The sequence below is a fragment of the Hoplias malabaricus genome, chromosome 4 (genome assembly GCF_029633855.1).
Source record: "Hoplias malabaricus isolate fHopMal1 chromosome 4, fHopMal1.hap1, whole genome shotgun sequence".
NCBI classification, from domain to species: domain Eukaryota; kingdom Metazoa; phylum Chordata; class Actinopteri; order Characiformes; family Erythrinidae; genus Hoplias; species Hoplias malabaricus.
This window is the reverse complement of record NC_089803.1, coordinates 60,090,312-60,111,883: the sequence shown is the minus strand read 5'-3', so window position 1 is coordinate 60,111,883 and position 21,572 is coordinate 60,090,312. Positions and strand designations below refer to the sequence as shown.

Here is a 21,572-nt window from a genome sequence, read left to right as displayed (position 1 = left end):
CTCTCTCTCTCTCTCTCTGTCTAGTTAATATGAATTCTGTAATTCTCTCAGTGTGGGTTGGCCTGTTGAGTGATGTGGTATTCACACTAATCCATATTTTGGCTGTCGACCCATTCAATTACTGTAAACACAGCGGAATGTTTGCTGGAATTTTCTAACCCTTCATGATGGAGGACAAATTTAAATGTCACTTGTCAGCTGGATTATTGACTTTTACATGTGTAAATGATCAGTTGTTTGTCCAGGCTTGCTTTTGCTTTTGACTGGTCTGTGTTTTTGATAAGACTGAAAGTTGTATGTTATAGACGCCTGCGTAGACGGATTTATGTTTTATCTTACAGCGAATGACTTAAAGACCCTGCTCAGTCTATGCTGAATGCTATTCTCAATCAATTTTTATGGATCGGTTTCAGTTCAGACTTTATAGCACTGCAATTTCCACTGATTCAGAACATTACCTGGGATTGTCATTGTTATTGTGGACATTTTATGTTAATATCGAACGCATGGTGAAACTATAAATTCATGATCACATAAATTAAAAAAAACAATTGCAATAAAAAAACAATAAAGCATATGGAACTTTTCCAGCTGTGAGAAAGTCTGACATGAAAAATACACAGCTGCATGTGTAGAAGGACTACGCTGAAAAATTCTTTGCAGTTTTTCTTGAGTTCGTATGTAAAAATGGCTTCACTCTCTGGACAGATGGGACAAATTTTTTTCAAATTCCAAGTGAGTTTGCATCAACACTTAGGGTAGAGATATACTTGCTGTTAACTACGCATCTGCGTAGCTGCGGTGCAGTACATGCATATATGGCAGGGGGTAGTGCAGGCTACATGTTACATTTCCTTTATAATGCCCTTATTGGAGCAGAGGTGTACAAAGCCCCACATCAATGGGCTGTGGAATGTTGTTCTTTGGAATGATGTAGCTCCATGCAATACATTTGGGATGTGTTGGAGTGGAATTTGGAATCCAGAGCTAATCATCCATTGTCAGTACCTGATCTTGATAATGTTTAAGTGGCTAAATGCAATCAAATCCTGACATCAATGCTCCGACGCTGTTATATGATCCAGAAGTTATTGTCAAAAACAAATACCTGACCTTAATAATGGGCAGATGGATGCCATCTGTTTGCTCCTTAAGGCTTACAACTGGTTTCTTTCACTGCAGAAACCCGTAGCTGTGTGTTTTTTTTTTTTTTTTTTTTTTTAGAAATAACAGGGTTCAGGATCATATTTCATAACCTGCAGCATGATTATCTTTTTAATTTTTCTCAACTGAAATCTCACTTTGTTTGTTTTCATCATGGTTAATTAACACCAGGCTTGCTGTTTATCTCTTAATGCTCTCCTCCTGGAGTTGGGCCCCTCATTGGGTTTGTTTTTAAGCTCTTAAAGTGTTTTATTTATTTATATTCTTTAGTGATGATAATAGTGGTGTTTCCGATGCCTCTCATGGTGCAAACAGAGTGGAAATTTATGTTGTGCTGAAAGGGTATATGGACATTGGGGAGAAACAGGCTTTATATAATGGCATCAGTGTAAATGGTCTGTTGTTTATGCAGGGTTACCTCCTGAAGAAATAGCTATCTATTCCACCAAGAGTGCCTTATTCATTTTGAATATTATAAAAATATAGCTATAAAATGTAGTTCCAAATATTGACATATCTGACCTTTATTGATGAAAACACTGCTTGTTAGGGATTAATTTTATGATTATACACATAAATGGAACTAGATACTACACACCTCTGATTGCAAAAAAAAAAACAAAAACAAAAAACTGTCTTGGGCTATGTGCCAGCTACAGCTCTTGTACTAAAGGCATGTGACAGTGTTGGTGTGTGCTCTGAATGTTTCTGAACTGTGAACTTTGGCAAAAAAAAAAAGTTGGGAGTTGTGTAGTTAAATTCCAGGACCAACTCAGGATTAAAGAACATGGCAAATGAAGAGTGAATAGTAGAGGGTTTGCGCAGCTGATGCCTGAAAAAAAAAGCTTGTGTTCTCTGTTCTTTTAAAAATAGAGTTTGACCAGAGCCATTTGTGCTCATTTCTTTGCCATCTCTGTGTTTTCCCTGACTCTCTCTCTCTCACTCTCTCTCTCTCTCTCTCTCTCTCTCTTTTCATTCCTTGTGGCTCTGTCTTCCTGGCTCTCCGCTGGGCTGTGATTGACATGGTGTGTGAAGTGCACCTCATTATCCGGATGGGCAGAGTGAGTGCTATTCAGCGGTGCCCCTCAGAGAGCCAGTCATTGTGGGGAAGCACAATCCAATCAGTTAATTGTCATTAGGGAGCTCTCTGAGAGAATAACTGTGCTGGGCTAAATTGCAGTATTGTGTGGGGGTTGTATCTCGAAGCGCTGTGCTTCAAAGTCTGTTTATGTATGTGAGTGTGATATCTTTCTTGCAGCCAATTACCATTTTTGCCATTCATTTTAATTTATTATTTTTTTTATTTTGTCGTTGTCTTATTATTATTTAAATATCCGTCCATGTCATCATCCCCTTAGAAGCTTATTTTTGCTTAATATAATTGTTTCAATTCCCCTTAATCTTGCCTGGATTAACTGTGTACTTACTCATTACCTATGAACATAACAACAATTGAACTATCGTGTTCTCTCTTACAATGTATTACAGGAGCATAACTTATGTAAATACATTTGTATCAGTTGTTACATGTAATAATGTGTGTGTGTGTTTGTTTGTAAAACAGTTTTCTTTCAACAAGTTGCATTCCTTTAGTCAGAAACATATTAGATGTTATTAATTGAATATTAACAGCTACTGAGCCTCTTTCTAAGACCTGTTGATTTCTCAGTCATAATTAAAACATGTTAAAAATGCAGATTTATACCTGTTAATTTAAAATAAATTTGTGTTTGTAATTACAAGAAAAGATATTTTATCATGATTTGAATTTAATGACAAGTCATTGGCTTGTCTTGCAGACTTTGGCTGTTTTATCAGTTTATTAACAGGCTCAAAAGCATCCATATCACATGTGCACCAGGATCTAAGCCTGGAATCACTAGCCTTAGAGTTATACATTCCTAACTCATGCAACGTTAGTTTTCTAGAACTAGACAATAAAATGTATTTAGACATTTATTCGTGATGTTTTGGGAACAAGAACCTGTTCAGTTCCATTCACATTAATTTTTTCTCTAGCTTTTTTCCAGCTAGATATTTGACCACCACTGAATGATAATTCTGTTATTAATTGTATATTAGTGCACAGTACAATTGTTCTGCTCAGGTTATATTTGAAGACAGTATATGTTATCAGTCATGTTCTCTATAAGATAATATCTGACCTAGAGCCTGTTTTCTCTGAAGTTGAAGAATAGTGTGACAGTAGGACTACGGAATACAGTGAACCTGTTGTTGACTTTAGGTAAGCCTTTCGGTCTTTAGTGATGGTGGAACAACTAAACACTGGAATTAGCCAGAAACGCACACAATACAGTCCAGCAAACTAGAAAAACAAGTCTGGAATAAAACAATATTAAGGTTTATCTGGCAGATGGAACCTGATCATTCAACAGTTTTTGTTATCCCTAGCTCAGCAAAGTACAGCTTTGTCAGTGCTAATGTTAATTGGCTACAAAGTTTAAGGGTTTTTTCCACCTCACATATTTCTGTAAAGTTATAAAAGCAATAGAGCACTTGGGGTATTGTGTTTGTTTATAGCCTCCTATGTGTCTATTTTGTCAGTATTGCTTTGGATTTACATTTTACACTGTAAAAATATGTTTCAGCTGAAAACCACTAGCAAAGTTATTGCCTTAAGTATTTGAATTCAAATTTCTATAACAGGTCAACAAATGCTATAACATGGATAATCTGTCCTTAAACACACTAGAAGACAAGTCAAGTTAAGGTTAACATTTTAAGGCAAACAGGATTCCTGAATAATTATTTGTGAGAGAATACTTTTATTTTTTAATCCACATAAACAATTTTCAGAGTTGATTCCAAACATTTTAACTCTAAAAAGAAAAAGATGTTAAGGTGTTAAAAGGATGATAAGTTGTGGTCCAGTGTTGAGTATGTTCTCTGGCTTCATTTCATTTCTCTTGATTGTAATACTGCCAGATGCAATCATTCTTAGCAGACCATGTCTAATTCTCATTACTACAAACATATGTAAATATAATATCTTCCAGGAGACATCAGGGATAATGAATTTAATACTGGTTAGGGATATAATTATCTTGTGCTGGTCGCTGATGGGACTCAGTTGGGCTGTATTTTCCTTTAATAAAGCAAGATCATTATTGAGTTGGACTAACATTAAGGTCCAACTACTTTCTTCATAAATCATCTGTACCTAATTTTCCTCTTTCCTCAGATGTAGTCAGTCAGCCCAGACGTGATTAGTATCTGAAGTTTGGTGAAGAAAACTTTCTGCATAACCCCTGTTACATTTTCCTCAAAAATATGTCATGGCTCGAAAGGAAATGAGTTAGGATTATCCCGCTCATATTGATTTAAGGTCTTGACTAAGGATTGAAGAAGGTATGTGAAGATTTAGAGCACTGGTTCCCAAACTAATAGACACCACTTGGATTTTATGAATGTTCCTGATATTGTGTGTCAGTAACACATCTACAACCCTGGTCACACCTGTGTTAACTTTAACACGTTTGCTGGGTCTTCAGATCATAAATGGCCAGTACACGTGAGACATATCCCAGAGATGCATTAACTAGAGAAGCAAGATTGTATTGGCAGATCCACATTTGGGGTGAAGAATAAATTATTTAATGTAATTTATTACTGAATCATTGCTTAGATCTATAGTCTATTCTTTCCTCAGACGTCAGCTCCATTTCCACATGGTGTAAACAAACACAATGAGTTGTGAAGCAGAATGGAAGCAGATGTTGTGCTGTATCAGTTTGAGTGATGGAGTGACAAGGATGACATGATGATGATGGGGATTAATGAGACAAGCTGTGTGTTGCACATGACACATCACTCTGTTATTCCCATTATACACACACTGTGAAACACTCTCCAATAGTAAGAAAATAGCCCTATTTGTTTACATAAGTGTTAAGGAAGTAAAATGCCGTTGTTGGCCTTGTCAGCTGGTGGCCATACTTATTTGTTAGTATTAACTAAACGAGTAAAAAAACAGACTTCTGTATAGCATTTCTTTACTTATTCTTGTGGGTATGGCTAGTTTGTACCGTATGCTAATGAATATATAATATTCATATAATGAGCATATAAATATTTAATGATGGTTTATATATTTTTTATTAATAGTTATTATGCTGTTAATACATTGATACATTGAAAAAAGTTATAACACAGATAGAAAGGGTAACAGTGACCTGTTTTTTTGCCAAATAGTGAACCCACATCCATCTACACAGTTAAAACTTCAGATCTTGACAGATACTGGACTCATTGTGTCTTCTTCATCAATCAACATTAAACCTGTCAGCTTTATCACGTTTGTTACTTAGTTTAACCATTCAGTAAATTTACCACCAACAGAGTGTCTTTTTATATATTAATGAAAATGTAGTGTACCTTACCATTGAAACGACTAAATTCACATCAGCTTCATCCTTCCCCTTTATACTTTCAATACATTCTCTGGCATTTTCCTTATTAGGCAATATATATATATATATATATATAAAGAGATTACTGCTACACTTCCTATCTCTGTGTCCCTGTGTGAGGATTATTAATGACTTTTAAGGTGTTTACACCCTGATTAATTACCATAAAATAAACAGGCATTTATAAGCCTTTATAAATGTATTTTTTTGTGGTACCAATTAACATTTAAAGAAACCACATCTATGTTTTATATTAAGAAATATAAACCTGTTTTGCTAATTTAATGATGAAGCACATTGGAATAATGAATACGTTAGTAATTAGATGATGCACTTTGACTATCCTTATTTTGTCATTTAAGAATTTGTTTTTGTGCCGTACAAACCAGGAGGAACTGTGTATTAAGAGACTGCAGTATTTAAATATTGAAGAGGTTAAATCACAGATTGACTTAAATGAACCATGACTAACCTATGCATTTTACACCCCTCATTGTGGTTGCTATTTTGTTATTGTTTGTTTAGTTTCTTGCCTCAAATTTCTCTTTAAACCAATTTTTCCAATATGTATGCATTTCTAAATTTCTGTTTTTACAAGGCTCCATTAGAGCACAGGCTCCAGTGTTAGAGCTGACTAAAATATCTTGGAATGGGCAGGAGGTATGGACAGCATCCCCTCTGCCTGGATGTCCACTCACCTCCCCCCACAACATCTGTTGACTGCTGAGCACGTGTCGCAAGACATTTCCAGAGTTGACAGCTCATGCATGCAAAATGCCTGGACACTGCTCTTCGAGGCATGGACACAAAGGGAAAAAAACCTAATTTCCCAGTAATCCTCATTCAGAGAGAATCCCTATCGAAATGACAGTTTCCGGAGGCTTCCAGGTGCTTTCACTGCCTCATCTGTCCAATCAGTTTTGGGTTATTTCTTGATCAGTGGGATTGCATACAAAATAGCTTCATTTGTTCCAGTTCAATTATTTATTACAGTCACTCGGGGACTGGACCAACCATTTTCAAGGTTGTACCTTAACAGTTGTCCCTTGGACATTCTCTCTCCCTGTCCTCCTTTTATGCCATTCTCCCTCGTTCTTTTTCACTCATGTTTTTCAATGAGACTTGCTCAGATGTCCAGCCTGGTGTGTGTAATTCAGTCTCTTCACCTGCTGAGATGAAAATGAGATTGGAGGCCTGGTGCCTTTCAGAACTGCTCCTCTTGTTGAATGTTCAGGTTAGTTTTTTTGATGGATTTTTAGAGTGTGTTTATACCACGTGCTGTGTTGGATATTTATGACTCAAATAACTCCTCCATTCCCTCATTAATTAATCATATTACATCGTCACAGCTATTCCAAAAATGAAGTGAACTGAATTACTACATTATGTTAATGTAATAAACCTACACTGATTACACCTGTGCCTGGGCTAAATACAACCTTTAATAGTGAAACACCGTTAGCACTGCAATTCACTGTCCAAAGGTTGATAGACACCTACTCATTGAAGGTTTTTCACAATTCAATCGTAGAGAAAGTGGCCACAGCACTCTTAGATATCTAATACTATAATACCTCTAATTTACTCTAACAATCTAGCCCATTTAATGCTGTTTTTCAGTGTAATTGTGGATATCAGGAGATATCAGGGACGTGTAACCATTATGCAGTGTCCAGATACTTTTGGCATGAATACAACATACACATTTGAAGGATTAAGCTGAAAACATCCTTTTTTTCAGTATTTATGAGAAACACATTCATTTTAAAATGTTACCATTGTCATTTAAATGCCCTATTTATTTTGCCCAGTTTTACACCATTATTATTGTGCCATTTGAAAGGTCAGCTATGTAAACAGTATTTGGTCCCCTCTTGGTGATGCTGAGTGTGAGAATAGGCGAGAAAAAAATTGATGCCATTTGCTGCAATCTGGCTTCCTCTTTAGCATGTCTGGCAGGTCACTAGCGTCAATACATGTTAAAATAGTCACTTAATAATGTTCTTAATGTTCTCACAGATCAAATCTGTCATCACTGCTCACTTTCCATTATCATCTACTTTGCAGTCGCATTAAAGGTGTCACTGCAGGTGTGTACCAGGCCTGTGTTTGCTGCTAGTGTTTCTACAGCTGCTTTATCACATGCTGTAGTCTCATCTGTAAAAGTGGGTTCTCTTATTGGCACAAAAAACAGGGCCATTTCGAGACTATTTGTACTGGGGCACACACTGAGTTTAGTGGGGCACAGCAGGTAGTTGCAAATCAGTTTAACACTAATAGGTCAAAAAAAAAACTTTGTAAAATCTTTTTTGAAGCACATGCCAAAAATTGCATCCACATTACTCTGACATATATACACATGAAAAAAGTGAGAGAATCGTGTAGTTACATTCTGCAGGTCCTAATTGAATGAACGGGCTCATAAGAAGTTATGTTGGGTGGTGTTATATGCTCTTACTGTTATTTTCTCTGGGCAGGGAATGTCAGACTGTTTCGGTCAGTGGTGTGTTATGTATGTTTGGTAGGTTGTACAGTAATAAGTCGCTATAACCAAAATATATTGTTATGAGCTAGTATTACCTGTCTGTGGCATTGCTGACTTACATTTAAATATTCACAAATATCCATTACTTTGTACAAAAACCCAACTAAATTGTCTCTAACTGAAAGTTTTAGCTGCTGAAGGTTTTGAAAGATAATGGTGCATTATGGGAAATGTAGTTTCTATACTGAACTTATGCTGTGTGTCCTCTGTTTCTGCTCAGCAGTCCAGGGTAAAAAGGACTTTTTGCCACTGTGATTTTAGTGGGGCACAGCAACGTTTAAATTGGGTCTAATGACGCCCATGCAGAGCAAACTTATTTGTACATTTCTTGTATGGTGCAAGAGTCAGAGACAACATGTCAAAAGAACAATTTCTGTGTAAATAAATTTCAAATCCACACTAAGGCTGGTTTAGATCCTGACGTTGGACGATTGGTTCTAGATCACACCACAGCAAATCATTTCCAAATTATTGGATGATGCTTCATCACACCAGAGATGTCTGAGGGGACTTACCATTGACTTGCCATTGACTTTGACCTGTGGATATTATAAAAAGTGTGGTTTCACAGTTGAATGTTGGTGTCCAGAGAGGGTTCACCGTAGCAGCTGATGCACTAATGCACTAATTATTTTAGCTCTTGAAAGAACTGTCCACTGTAAATTGGTGGAAATAAAATGTGAGGTCTCAGGGCTTCCATGGCCCTACAACACTGCTGTGAAGAGTAAAGTTTTCAAACTTATTTCTGTGTGAGTATGCCATGTAATTATACACCGTCTCCTCTGTCTCTGTGTCTCAGAGGCAGCTGTCAGCAGGATGCAGGCAGGTATTAAAACCTCCGGCCGAGCCTCAGCTGCAGCTGCACTGGCCTCTATCTCTCTCTCTCATTACCCAGAACTCCCGGCAGTGCACCTGCACTCATGTATAACAGCCTCTATCACACACACACACACAAACACACACACAAACGCACACACACACACTCTAAGATTATGGTGGGCTGCAGAGGGGCCAGCAGAGGAGTTAAGCCCCTGTTTATTGAGCTGTCATCTTCTATTGAGGACGAATAGACGAGGCATTACAAGGAGCACTGAGACCACTCTCATGCTCTCTCTTTCTTTCTCTCTCTCTCTTTCTCTCTCTCTCTCTCTCTCTCTCGCTCTCATCTTCTCAGATCCTTTCTTTCTTTCTTTCTTTTCCCACTTTCTCTTTTCCATTTTTCTGTCCTTCTCACACTCTTGTCCTCTCTCTCATTCACTCTGATAGTTTTCTGTTTCTAAGCTTGAGGGGAGATGGGAGAGAGAGGTGCTGCCATGTCAAATGTGAGTGTCAGAGGTGGGCAATTATAAGAGAGAGAGAGAGAGAGAGAGAGAAAGAGAAAACAGTAGAAAGAAAGAGAAAGCTTATGTATTGTAATTGTGGGTGTGTAGGTGAGTGTTTTGTGTGTGTGTTAATTTTTTTGACTCCCTCTTTTCTATTACTCTCCGTTTAGGTCTGATAAGGATTAATGGGATTAACCTTTATATCACGCCATCATTCAAAACTACAATATTAAGGGAACATCTGTGATTGTGGGGAAAGGCAGTTCTAAGCTCCAGGTTTTTAAAGTGTAACTGTGTGTTTGAGGAGAAAAAAGACAGTTATTTGCATGTGGAACTTGTCTATAAGTTTTTATTCACTGTTTGAAATACCCCAAAAACTCATTTGTAACTCGCGTTGTTTAGTTTTGTAGCACTTTTGCTAATGCAGTTAGCCGTCTCCTGAGTTTGTAGACATTTACACCTTAAGTGAGCCGAAACAGCAAAAATAAGTCAATATTACTCACCTATGGAGCAGGAATAGAGCAATCCTCATTTGTGTTCAGGCTTTTCAATGTTTGGAGTTCTCTCCGTTGTTTAAAATATAACTTCAGATGCCTCTGCCATGAGCAGAGAGAAAGAGAGAGAAAGACTTGCATACCGGACTGAGACAGTTTGTTTTTACTATTTTACAGGCACTGGGGTTTTGTAAACATATTAGACTAAAATGTTATTTGGTTACAGTAGTGAACTACACCTTTAGTAAGGGTTATATTTAGGAGTAAATGCATGTAAGATGCTACAGACCCATTGTTACTGCCCTTATATTTATTATGTAATTATGGAACAATGTTTAGGTATAGATCATCATGTGCGTATTGTGCTACACACAAATCCCACTTCGGATCACACAGGATTTGTGTTTTTCTCCCTGCGTCTGCGTGGGTTTCATATGTTCACAAATGAACGAACGAACCAACCAATGAACGAAAAAATGAATGAATGAATGTACAGAGAGCCAGGGGGAATGTGGACCGATTGGTCATGGGTTGTCACATGCAGAACCTGAGTGGTTAAGTGTGTATGTGTGTGTGTGTGTGTTTGTGGACTGACAGCACCAAGGACTCCCAGGGGAGTGTGTTATAAAACAACACAGCATGCAGCTCCCCCGCCCTCTCTCTCTCTCTCTCTCTCTCTCTCTCTCTCTGGGCTAGTGACTCTACAGGTTGTGTCAGGAAGAAGATGGATAGTGACTGAGAGAGAAACTCTAAGGTAGTAAGGCGTTTTTAAAGAAGTGATCAGAGACTTAATGGGTGTCCTGTGGTTTGAAGTATAGTGAGCTACAGCAGAATGACAGAGCTAAACAAAATTTGCCAGAACATCTGGGAATAAGGTGAGATTCTGCTCCAGATGTTGTGTGTTCTAGCTGAAAGTTCTTCAGTTTGCCCTGTTACAGATTTGCAGCTGGAGGCAGTACTCTTAGCATATGGCAGAAAGGGAAAGAAGTCACAGTGGACACATCAGAGCATGATTGTGATGAGTTCATACACATCAGCCATTTGGTACAGTCGTTACCAAAGCACACAGCTGTGATATAGTATGACCTCCTGGTAGAGAGTGTACGCAACGTTATAAACATATCCCTTGCATATGCATTTGATGACACAATATGCATTTGATCTGAAGCACAATAGCACCCTCTTGGGGAGCAGCCCCATAAGTGTGAGTGAGTATGTGAGAAATAACACACCTTGAGTTGCGGTTCCTAACCATGCGTGAGTTACAAGCCAGTTCCATATCTAAAATCAAGAGCTTCCAAAGTTGAATGTTTGAAGGAGTGGCCTCATGGGACAATGTTAAAGCTCGATGAGACATGAGAGAAAATATATATGTAAGTGTGTAATCTCTGTCTCCTATAAAATATCTTTGAATAACATGTCTGTAATGCCCACTTTGACTGGTAATTTAATAATTAAAATGTGGTCTCCAACATATTGTCTGGGGCATTATCTTATGCTGCTTACTTAAGTGTGAAACATAGGGCGCTCCATCTGTGTATGTCTGTGTGTGTGTGTGCGCAAGTGCATGCACAAATGTATATTTCAGCAGTCCTCGTGGTGACTATGCCACCTAAAAACACCCACTCATTAAAATATATCTGAAGACAACTCCACACACATTCCCACACACACACCTCTACTACTGTCTTTGCTCAGGGTCCCCTCCAAACTCCCTTTATCTCTCTCTCTCGCTTTCTCTCTCTATATATCTCTCTCTCTCTCTCCCTCCACTTCATTTTAAGTCCTCTTATTAATGGCACATTTACTAAACCCTTTAGAAAAAGATCATCCAGTCTTCCACCATGTCACGTTATTCATTCCTGTGTTTGATGTAAAAAAAAATATTTTATTATTTATTTATTTTGTGTTCCTCTTCTTTTTGGGCTTCAGCAAAATCTCTGTTGACAAACTAGTTCAGCTGTTAATTTCTGACACTGAATTAATACTTTCCCAAAGAGAATTATTATTTATAGCAGGTGTGATCTGAAATAATCCAGCTGTTGTTCTCTTTAGTGTTGAAAGAGGAAAAAAAAAATTCCAGTGTAAGTGTGTGCAGGCAGTAATGGGCCAGGGTAAATGAGGCCTCACGCTTTCCCTCAGACATATACTTACACATGGCAGTACAGTGTGTGTGTGTGTGTGTGTGTGTGTGTGTGTGTGTGTGTGTGTGTGTGTGTAACCTTGTAATGAGGGTGCTATAACAAGAGGAGACAGGTCCATACTTAAGGCATCAGCTTGGCCTCCTCTGTGTCCCAGCAGAACCCAGCCACACACACAGACAGCAAGACAGACGCACACACACACACACACATTCCTGTCCATCTTCTTCGTAGTCTCCTTCAGGCACTGATATCTGAGCTCCAGAAAAAGACATACATATTCAGACAAACAGAGGAAAAACATTCTCACGTTTTAAAAGAAAGGTTTTGACTCTTAACTGTTTCAAGTTGGTTTGATTTACATTATTGTACATTAGTTTACATTATTACTGTGCATTGGGTCTACACAGTCTGGCCATTTGTAGACACCTACTCACTCAATGTGTCTTCTGAAACCAAGGGTATCAATAGGTCATTTATCAGCATTAAAAATGTCCTGTTAACCTTCGATGAAGGCTTTCCACTGGGTATTGGAACATTTTTGAGAGGATTTGATAGCATTCAATTCATAATATTAGTGAGGGCAGGTATTGATGCTGACTGATGAGTTTTCCATCACAAACATGACTGCAACTCTTTCCAAGGGCTTTCTACCCTCCTGAGCAATGATTGGCAAAGGACATAGTGACTTTTTGTGTAGTTGATGCTCCATTTGATTGGCAATGCTTGCATATTCATTCATTCATTCATTCATTGTCAGTAACCGCTTATCCAGTTCAGGATTGCGGTGGGTCCAGAACCTACCTGGAATCATTGGGCGCATGGCCGTGCACATCACAGGGCATCACACATTCATACATTTGGAAACTTTTTATTTTTGCATATGGGGATTGTAATTGTATGAAATTGTCCTATGTCCTAAAATGGCACCAGTCGTACAGTGTACGTTAGGATACAAATTGATTACCGTGGTCCAATGCAGCAATTACAGCATTTGTAGAGCATTACTCCATGGTAAAGTATTTTCTTTGTGGTATATCTTTGTGTCCCAAGTGTCTTTGGGCGCTTGAAAAGTGCTATATAAATACCATGTATTATTAGTGATATTATCTATAGTTATCAGAGGAAAACATTTTTAGACCATTGCTGTTGCCAGTAACAGATAAAAGAGACTCATTATCACAGTTGAGCTTGGTCTAAAATCTGACCACAGGCACTGTGTAGTCACAGTATTACGAAGGATTCAGTGTTATATCAGCTAAATATTATGCTTTCATTCTTTCTTTCTTTTCTACAAGTTTGTTTAATTGGCTCTGACCTATTATTTGATCTATTCGGTTTTCTCCCACACAGGCTGAAATCTGTCAAGATGACAGCTTTATAGAATCCTGATATTACTTCAGTGGAGCCTACAGGGTTCTACCTGTTATTATGGGCTGGAATAAATGATTTTTTCCCCCCCTCTATCTTTTTGTTCTGCAGGACTCAGATTAATTTCACTGTGGCAATTGATTTCACCGCATCAAATGGTGAGTGCACTGCTCATTCAGGGAGAATGCTGGGAAATATTGAAATGTATGCATATGAGGCCCAAACAGCTAGTGAGGACCCTCCTCTGGCATAATGAGCTAGGCATACTGCAGTAAAGAGCCATGATGGATGTGATTATGAGGAGGGACCTGGCTTTTAGATCCATTTGCTGTGGTTCAGGGATGTCTGTGAGTTCAAAGCCACTCTGAATTAGAGGATCATATTTATTAGACCTACTTCACCCAGATCATGGAGTATCTTTCAGCCATGTGGCCTCCAGGTTCAAACTATCAAATCCCTGAGGCAGCTGCAAAGCTGGAACACACTCTAACAGCATAAAATGACATTCTAGACTAAAGCAAAGTCAGAGGAGGTGTTTACATGCTTCAGACTGTCAGCGCTGCTGTATGCGAGAGTTTCACAAGTCAGCTGTGATCAATAAGGCAATGGAAATGCAGGTATAAAACAGGAAAACAAAAATTAATTGCTGCAGAATTGAACATGATGTGTATGGGGCAGTGCATTATCCACCGTGTGGAAGACTTGTGCCATATTAGATAAGGCTCTGCCACTCATCATCATGCACAGAGAGATGGGTATTGAGACAAGAACATTCTGCCAGTAAGTGTCAATTATTGCCCTAATAAGGAAATAAAGAACAAGGGGACAAGTCAGTATTTAGGCTTGATGTATGATAATGAGTGGCTGAGCCTCATCCACTGACACACTGGTCTGATACTGCTCTGCCCCTATCAATTTTCACACACCATACACACACACAAAACAACAACCCCCACTTATGTAAAACACACCAATGACACAAAACCCCAAAACAATGAACGGGGCAGACTACAGTCCATGCCGGGCACTCCCCTGGAAGACCCTAGCCTGCACAGATTCTAGCATTACTACAATATGTACACTGTTCTTATGAATGGACATTATATTGCATTATAATGCTTTATAAAGTCACACTCATATCTTATAAAGTGTTATGTATGTAAGTACATCCATTTTGAGTAATTATACATACTCACAGCAGTCATTATAAGGTATTATGTAATCCCTATAATGCATTACAAATATGCATATGATGAATTAAGTATTCACTGGCCATTTTAGCTTAAAATGATCTAAATGAAATTGTGGTATATGACTTTTGCAGCATTTGTAGGTGTGGTGAGCTATAGCACTTTCTTTCAAATGTCTTGTCATTAATGCTTTCAGGAACAGAATCAGAATCAATTTACTGAACAAATGCCCTTCTCTTATGAAACTAATACAAACATCAAAGAACATGTAATATATATTATGTTCCCAAAAAAGTATATGTATATCTATAGTGTGTATACAATACATGTAGGTTAAATAAACACTAGAATCACTATAAAGTGGAATTCTTTAACAATTTCATACAGAATGTTGTATAAATCAAGTGCATTCATTCCATTGGTTCTTCCTGTAAGTTATAAAAGTGGAGGTTTGACACTTAGCTTAAATTTATTTTCTTCCTGGTGATTTCTAGGAAACCCTGCCCAACCAACCTCTCTGCACTACATGAGTCCGTACCAGCTCAATGCCTACGCCATGGCTCTGAAGGCTGTGGGGGAAATCATTCAGGACTACGACAGTGATAAAATGTTCCCAGCGTTGGGCTTTGGTGCCAAACTGCCACCAGATGGACGCGTGTCCCATGAGTTTGCCCTGGTGAGTGTCCACAGATATCTGCTGTAAACATGAAGCAGTTTATCAGGACTGTAAAGTAAATGGTTATTGATATATTTTCCAAATGCTTTCTTTTCCTTAGTTGTAGTAAAAATGGACATTACTGACAAATGTTGTTCTCTTGTGAGAAAACAACAAAAAAATATTTAACAGAAGCCTCATCAACTGAAAATCAGTATTTCAGTGTGTCAGTGTTAGCCTTACTTTTAATTTAAGCTTCCATCCTTTCCATGCTGTTCCCTTTCAGTTTTTCAGCAATTGACAGAAATATTGTTTCATACTTCCCAAGTTCAGTCATAATATTTGGATTTATCTGCTTCCACCAAATCTGTTTCATGAGTAAAATTTCATCAATACTGCATTTTCATTTTTGGCATTGACTGTTCCTCACTCACCACAGTTACCCTTCACAAAGTCCATCTATGAAAACAGACCTCTGTGTTTCTCTCTAACCTTAATTACATGTCTGTTTTCTTCAACTATTTTTTTTTCTGCGCCAGAAGGACTGCATAAGTGTGTAAAACTCAGTTTATGACAGTTTTGACATTCTTACTTTCCAGCTCTTCCCGTAATGGTTTTCTTCATTAGGTGATACACAGTGCATAAATATGCAATCACAGCCGCTGCCTACATAAAGACAGAAAAAAGGATGAGGTGTAAATTATTAATCTACACTTTATACATATTCTGTCACTAGAAGCTGTGAAATGTAAGTTCAAATGACAGATCTAACCCTGAGTTTGACATGCTCTACTTTGCGCACTTTTGCAAGTTGCAATGAAACATTTATAAAGATAGATACAACTTTCTGTAAGTTATTTTCTTCTTTGGAGCAGTTATTTAAGTCGATTTGTAAAATACTCTAAGATTCCTACAGATGAGTGAGAATTATCATCTTGTTTAATGTGTTTGCAATTTGATGTGTTGTTTAAATGTCTTTTTAGCTTGCACATAACTAGCTATATATCTCGTAATGGCTTTGGCAAGTTCTTGAATCTTTGAATGTTTAAATTAACACTCAGGTTTAGAAACTTTAACACAGTGACAGAGAAATTATAGCCTTGCTTTAATTACAAACATGGATCGTCTTTCCAGTTAGTGACAAGGATTACAGCAAGAAAACAAAGTCTTTAACCCAGGGCACTTTTTACATTGCTTTACCATTTTGTCTTTTATGAGCTGGAGCTGGGATTTTTTACTTACGACTTATTGCATCATGAGTGGGTTTTGTTTGCTTGCTTGTTTTTTTGTTCCTCGTCAATTTTCAGGAGTCTCAATTTAAGTTTTTTTTTTTTTTGTCATTTCCTATTTCTTTGAGGCCTCAGAGTCTGATTGAACTAGATTAAAGACAGGAAGAGAGTGAGGGTCTGAGTGTGTAGATGAAAGAGAGTCATGAGTGTGTATCTGTAAGCATTGGAACATCCCAGCCTGTCTTCCTAAAGGTTTCAGAACCAGCAATTTCCATCCTCTTTCTTAATAACGTTTCAAAGGCAGTGCAATAAAGTTGCCTTCATTCCATTTTTATGAAGCAATCACTTTCATATCCTTTAACACTCATTCACAATCGCATTACATAATTTGTGAGAAGCTGAGTCTATTTTTATAATATGTCACCTTCTGTGGACCCGGTATGAGTTGGTCCTCATGCCATGGGCTTGCTCATTTGTTGAAGCCTCTGTAGAAGTCTCAATACAGGCAGCGCAGACCCTGCTGTGTCTTTAATGGAGGACAGATGCTGAACCATCTGTACTGTGGACACTGTGAATAAGTCTCACACAGCAAAGAGTGGAAGAAAAGGGAGAATTTTCCTCATACATCTCTTTACACGTGCTAAGATGATAAAATGTGTCTGAGTTTACAGCAAATGTCAGCATCACCATTCAGTTGCTTAACTTTCAGTAATATCAGTCGTTGAGTTTTCCATATTGTCGCTGTCCAAAGAAAATCATGTATCACTATTTTGTTGATTTTTACTTTACTACATCATATGAACATAGTGGCTGTCCTTCACATCATCTCATGATAAATGGACCAATAGAAATGCTCCAAAATTACAAAGAATAAAAAACAAATTAAATTAAGGTTAAGAAAGTTTTCCCCTCTCCTATAAAATGATTATTGTAGAGATATATGACTTTAGGGGTTTTTTTTAGGGTGGGTTGTTTTTCGACAGCAATAACATTTTTGCTAAGGAGATGTCACCTGATGTTTCGTAGAAAGCACCCATGCCTTCAACACAGCCAAATGGGGCTCAGTTCCCTGTCTGAGCAAGTACAAAATGCCATGCCAATACAAAGAAGAAGAGAAACAAGTGAAAAAAGAATGTAAATAGACAGAACAGGAGATGGGACTTTTAACAACTGTGAAAGACTTGGTAGACCACCACCAAGGCTATATCTACATCCATACACAAAGTACTTTAATGGCTTGAGCTGCCTTTCAGTAAATAAAAGAAAAACAAGCTCAACACTTGTTTCAAAACTGAAGATGTTAACAGGTGTTTTGTGCCCATCATTCCACTGGGAGAAGTGAACTCAGTGCTGTGAGTCTGAAAGGATTTGAAGCTCTCCAGAGTCCCAGGCCTCTGTATTACTGAATGTTCAAATAATGAATATTTTATTATTATTTTTGATTAAACAAATATCTGCAAATAAAAAAAATCTTTCATTTGAAGTAAAAAGGTCAAAAATGGCCTGATGTCACTAGAGATATCTCTTTTAAGAGCTGACAGAACCTGTGTGACAGATTAGAAGGATGTAGGTATGGCAGGATATATGATAGAAAGATGGTACAAAGGCTTACTGAATGACTGCTATAGTCATTCTCTCTTTACAACAGAACAGTGCTCTATACATCAAGAGAAACTTTCTGTCTGTGCCTGTTATTTGACAGAATCGGTTCATGGGTGAGGGCATAGACTGCAGAATGGGTTTTCATAGATAAGAGCAAGTATCATCCGCTTCTCCCTTCTCGCCTCATTGCCCCAATTTCAAAAAGTCTACTGCACCACCAATACAACAGCATGGGTCAGGGTCCATGATAGGAATTAAGCATAGTGCTGAAGTGGTTGGATTGAAAAACAGTTGTTTTCTTTTTACCACCAGATTAATCTTAAACATACAGGGAAAAATACATATATTAGTGTGTGTTTTATTTTAGTCATGTCATTTATGTCATTATTTCAGAATGGAAACCCTCAGAATCCGTATTGTAATGGAATTGATGGAGTAATGGAGGCATACTACCAGAGCCTGAAATCTGTCCAGCTCTACGGCCCAACCAACTTTTCCCCTGTCATCAACCATGTAGCCAGGTAATATTCAAAAGCTTCTATAACTGATTCCATTTCTTTTCCCTATTACATACACAGTACTGTGCAAGTGTCTTTAGTTACTTTTGAGTATTAGTATTAGTAATTAATATCTGATATAATGTTAGTATTAGTAGTTAATATATGATATTATGTTCAACTTATTAGTAATTTGTTCAAACATATTGTATTAAATTAAATATGTTGGCCGAGTTGACTGTACTGTCATTTGACGACTTCCTCACCGCGGTGGCAGAGATGACTTGGCAGTGAACTGGGGATTGTCTTGTTGTGGAGTTGAGTTTAGTAAAAAACCTGCATGGCTGTTCCATATGGGGGCAGGGTTAGGCCTCAATAAACTTGCTTACTTTTGTGAGATACATTTAGTATGGAAGCAAGTCTCATCAGACTTTGAAATATTACCACCTTTGAATTTGTAGCACTGATTTTTTTTGCACTGAAATTATGCACTAAACACACTAAAATAAATATACTAATATTACAGTTTTTGTGAAGACTCTTGAATGCTTGTAAGGATCAAAATTGTCATAATGCCTTAAGACCATTTTTCTCAGCTAATTCAAAACATTCCCCCAACGCTATGGAAGGTTTTCATCATCAAAACCCAGGGAATTGAACATGGTGGGGTTTGTCCATTTTAATCAGAAGGTGTTGCGAATAAAAGACTGATAATAAACTGTGGGCTCAACTGCACTGATTCTCTCTATGTATGGTAATATCAAATCAGCTCCAGGCAGATCAATACAAAGCAGCGGGTGTATGCTGTGCTTGGGAAGTTTTTGTGTTTGTTTGTGTGTGTGTGTGTGTGTGTGTGTGTGTGTGTGTGTGTGTGTGTGTGTGTGTGTGTGCGTGTGTGAGTGCTTGTCATAATTAGTTTACTCCAGAGTCGATCGCCTCCTACAGGCTTCTGGAAAGGCTGATGGAGTGTGCTGGAGAAGTGTGTGAGTTAATAAGATTCTCACAAAGTGCACTGCAGTGATTCCAGCTCTCAACAGCAGGCAGAAACAAGTACTGTTTCTATTGGATTCTTCTTTTTTTAACTATAATTGAAGTGATGAAATAATCAATGATTTTAATCCTGCTGAAAGAACTTGCAGTGGGTTCATATAATAAATTACAACTATACATATATTTGCCAATGCCCTTCTAGTTTTTACAGCATCATAATTTCCCTTTAGAAATCCTGTGTATGTTACATTAAGAAAATTCTTGCTAAGAAAACTTACCACGAAAGATAACCACGTTAGCACATTAAATATCTTTCATGCAGGTATTATGTTGCTGGAATGTGTTGTTATCACACTGCAAACTCTTCAGAGAACTTAAGCCTCTAAATTCAAAGCAGCATTTTTCAGAGCAGCATTTAAGATGAAAACTCTTCATGCTCGAATGGCATGAAAACATATATATTAATCATAGGATTTACAGCTTTAAATGCGGGTATTTGAAAGCTTCAGGGCCTATGTTCATTATAGCTGTAAAATAACACTTCTTATTTGTTGCCTAGATATAATTGCAATGTAGCAACCTCACTGACATTAAATAAACATGCAGCTGTTGTGGTGATCACTTAACCTTTAGACATATGGAGTTATTATTGTGACTTTAGGACTGAAGGATACATAATGAGCTGTGTTTATGTTCATGTAAAGGCAAGTCAGTGGCTCTACTTACATAAATGTTGCTGTAGAGTCTACTAAATAAGAACATAATATATCAATTGATGTGCAAATTAGCAACAAATATAACAAGTGTAGAACATGAATAGTGGTGATAAAACTTGGAGTAACATAAAAAAAACAACAACATAAATGTACACAGGGCACAGAAATACCCTGAAACAAGAACTGAGTCTTTAACCAGGATTTTAAAATGTCAGTGTAAGGGCTTGCCCTAAATAAAAGCATAACATAACGTTTTTTTTAAAAGCTATCAATTTACAAAAATGATTACAGTATAGTACGCCACTGTACATGCGACAATATACAGTATTTCATATTTTGAATGATTCAAGCAATGAATGAATGTGAATGTGCTTTTATTGTCATTGTACAACGGAAAATGCAATTGTGCCTCAGCATTTATCCCATCCATGACAGTGAGTACACACCCACACACTAGCACACCAGGGAGCAGTTGGGTTTAGGTGTTTTGCTCAAGGGCACCTCAGCCGTGGATACTGTGAGAGGAGACAGCATTGTCCCTTCACTCTCCTCTGCCCCAGTTATAAAGCTGAAATAGACTTCAAATAGACTTCATTCAGCCCACCCCCCACTCCATTCCTTCTTAAATGGGGGAGCAATTGCATTTACGCTCATTCAAATTGTCCATTCCACTTTCAATGCTGCAAGTTTAACTGCATCTCTTCGACTACTGAAAACACAAATGTGGCATAAACTGAAAGTTCTGCTGAATCTTTAAAATTTTACAACTAATTTCAATAAGCTATGAGTATGCAGTGATTAACAAAATGCTAAATGAAAGTTGTCTTCATGTTGGAGTTGAACTATGCTTTTATATGGAATTCTATATGGAGTTGAACTATACTTTTGTTCATTTTTTTTCTTGGTAAAATATGTCCACAGTCTCAGAATAGGAAAACAATTTGTTCCTTGCCTTGTCAGCCTGCATAAAGTGAGCAGATGTTGTATAAATCATGTTAGCACACACAGTGTGTAGCAGACTGCCTTTTTTCCACAGGGAAATCCATAGGGCCTTTCATATTTCAGTGACAAATTTGTTGTTGTTTTTCCACTACATGACATTCTGCCATGCCAGAACTTTCTATACATGTTCTATAGTATTATATACACTAATGAGTTTGGTTTGAAATAAGTGAAGTGACGGGCCAAATGGGCGAAAGACACCAAGTCCAAGAGGTGACAAGTAA

General features: G+C 37.6%; 1 protein-coding gene across 6 annotated transcripts in view; it reads left to right on the top strand.

The window, feature by feature from the left end:
* LOC136693928 (copine-8) overlaps positions 1–21,572 on the top strand; it is a 115,893-nt gene that overhangs the window by 86,515 nt on the left and 7,806 nt on the right. For 4 of the 6 annotated variants that reach the window (XM_066667174.1, XM_066667178.1, XM_066667175.1 and 1 more), the window contains 3 exons: positions 13,579–13,625; positions 15,152–15,333; positions 18,537–18,664. In XM_066667174.1, the coding sequence (XP_066523271.1) occupies positions 13,579–13,625; positions 15,152–15,333; positions 18,537–18,664 (357 nt within the window). Of the gene's footprint in view, positions 1–3,351; positions 3,410–4,366; positions 4,403–13,578; positions 13,626–15,151; positions 15,334–18,536; positions 18,665–21,572 lie in introns of those variants that run through there. The other 2 variants (XR_010802131.1, XR_010802132.1) reach the window with 2 other exon arrangements.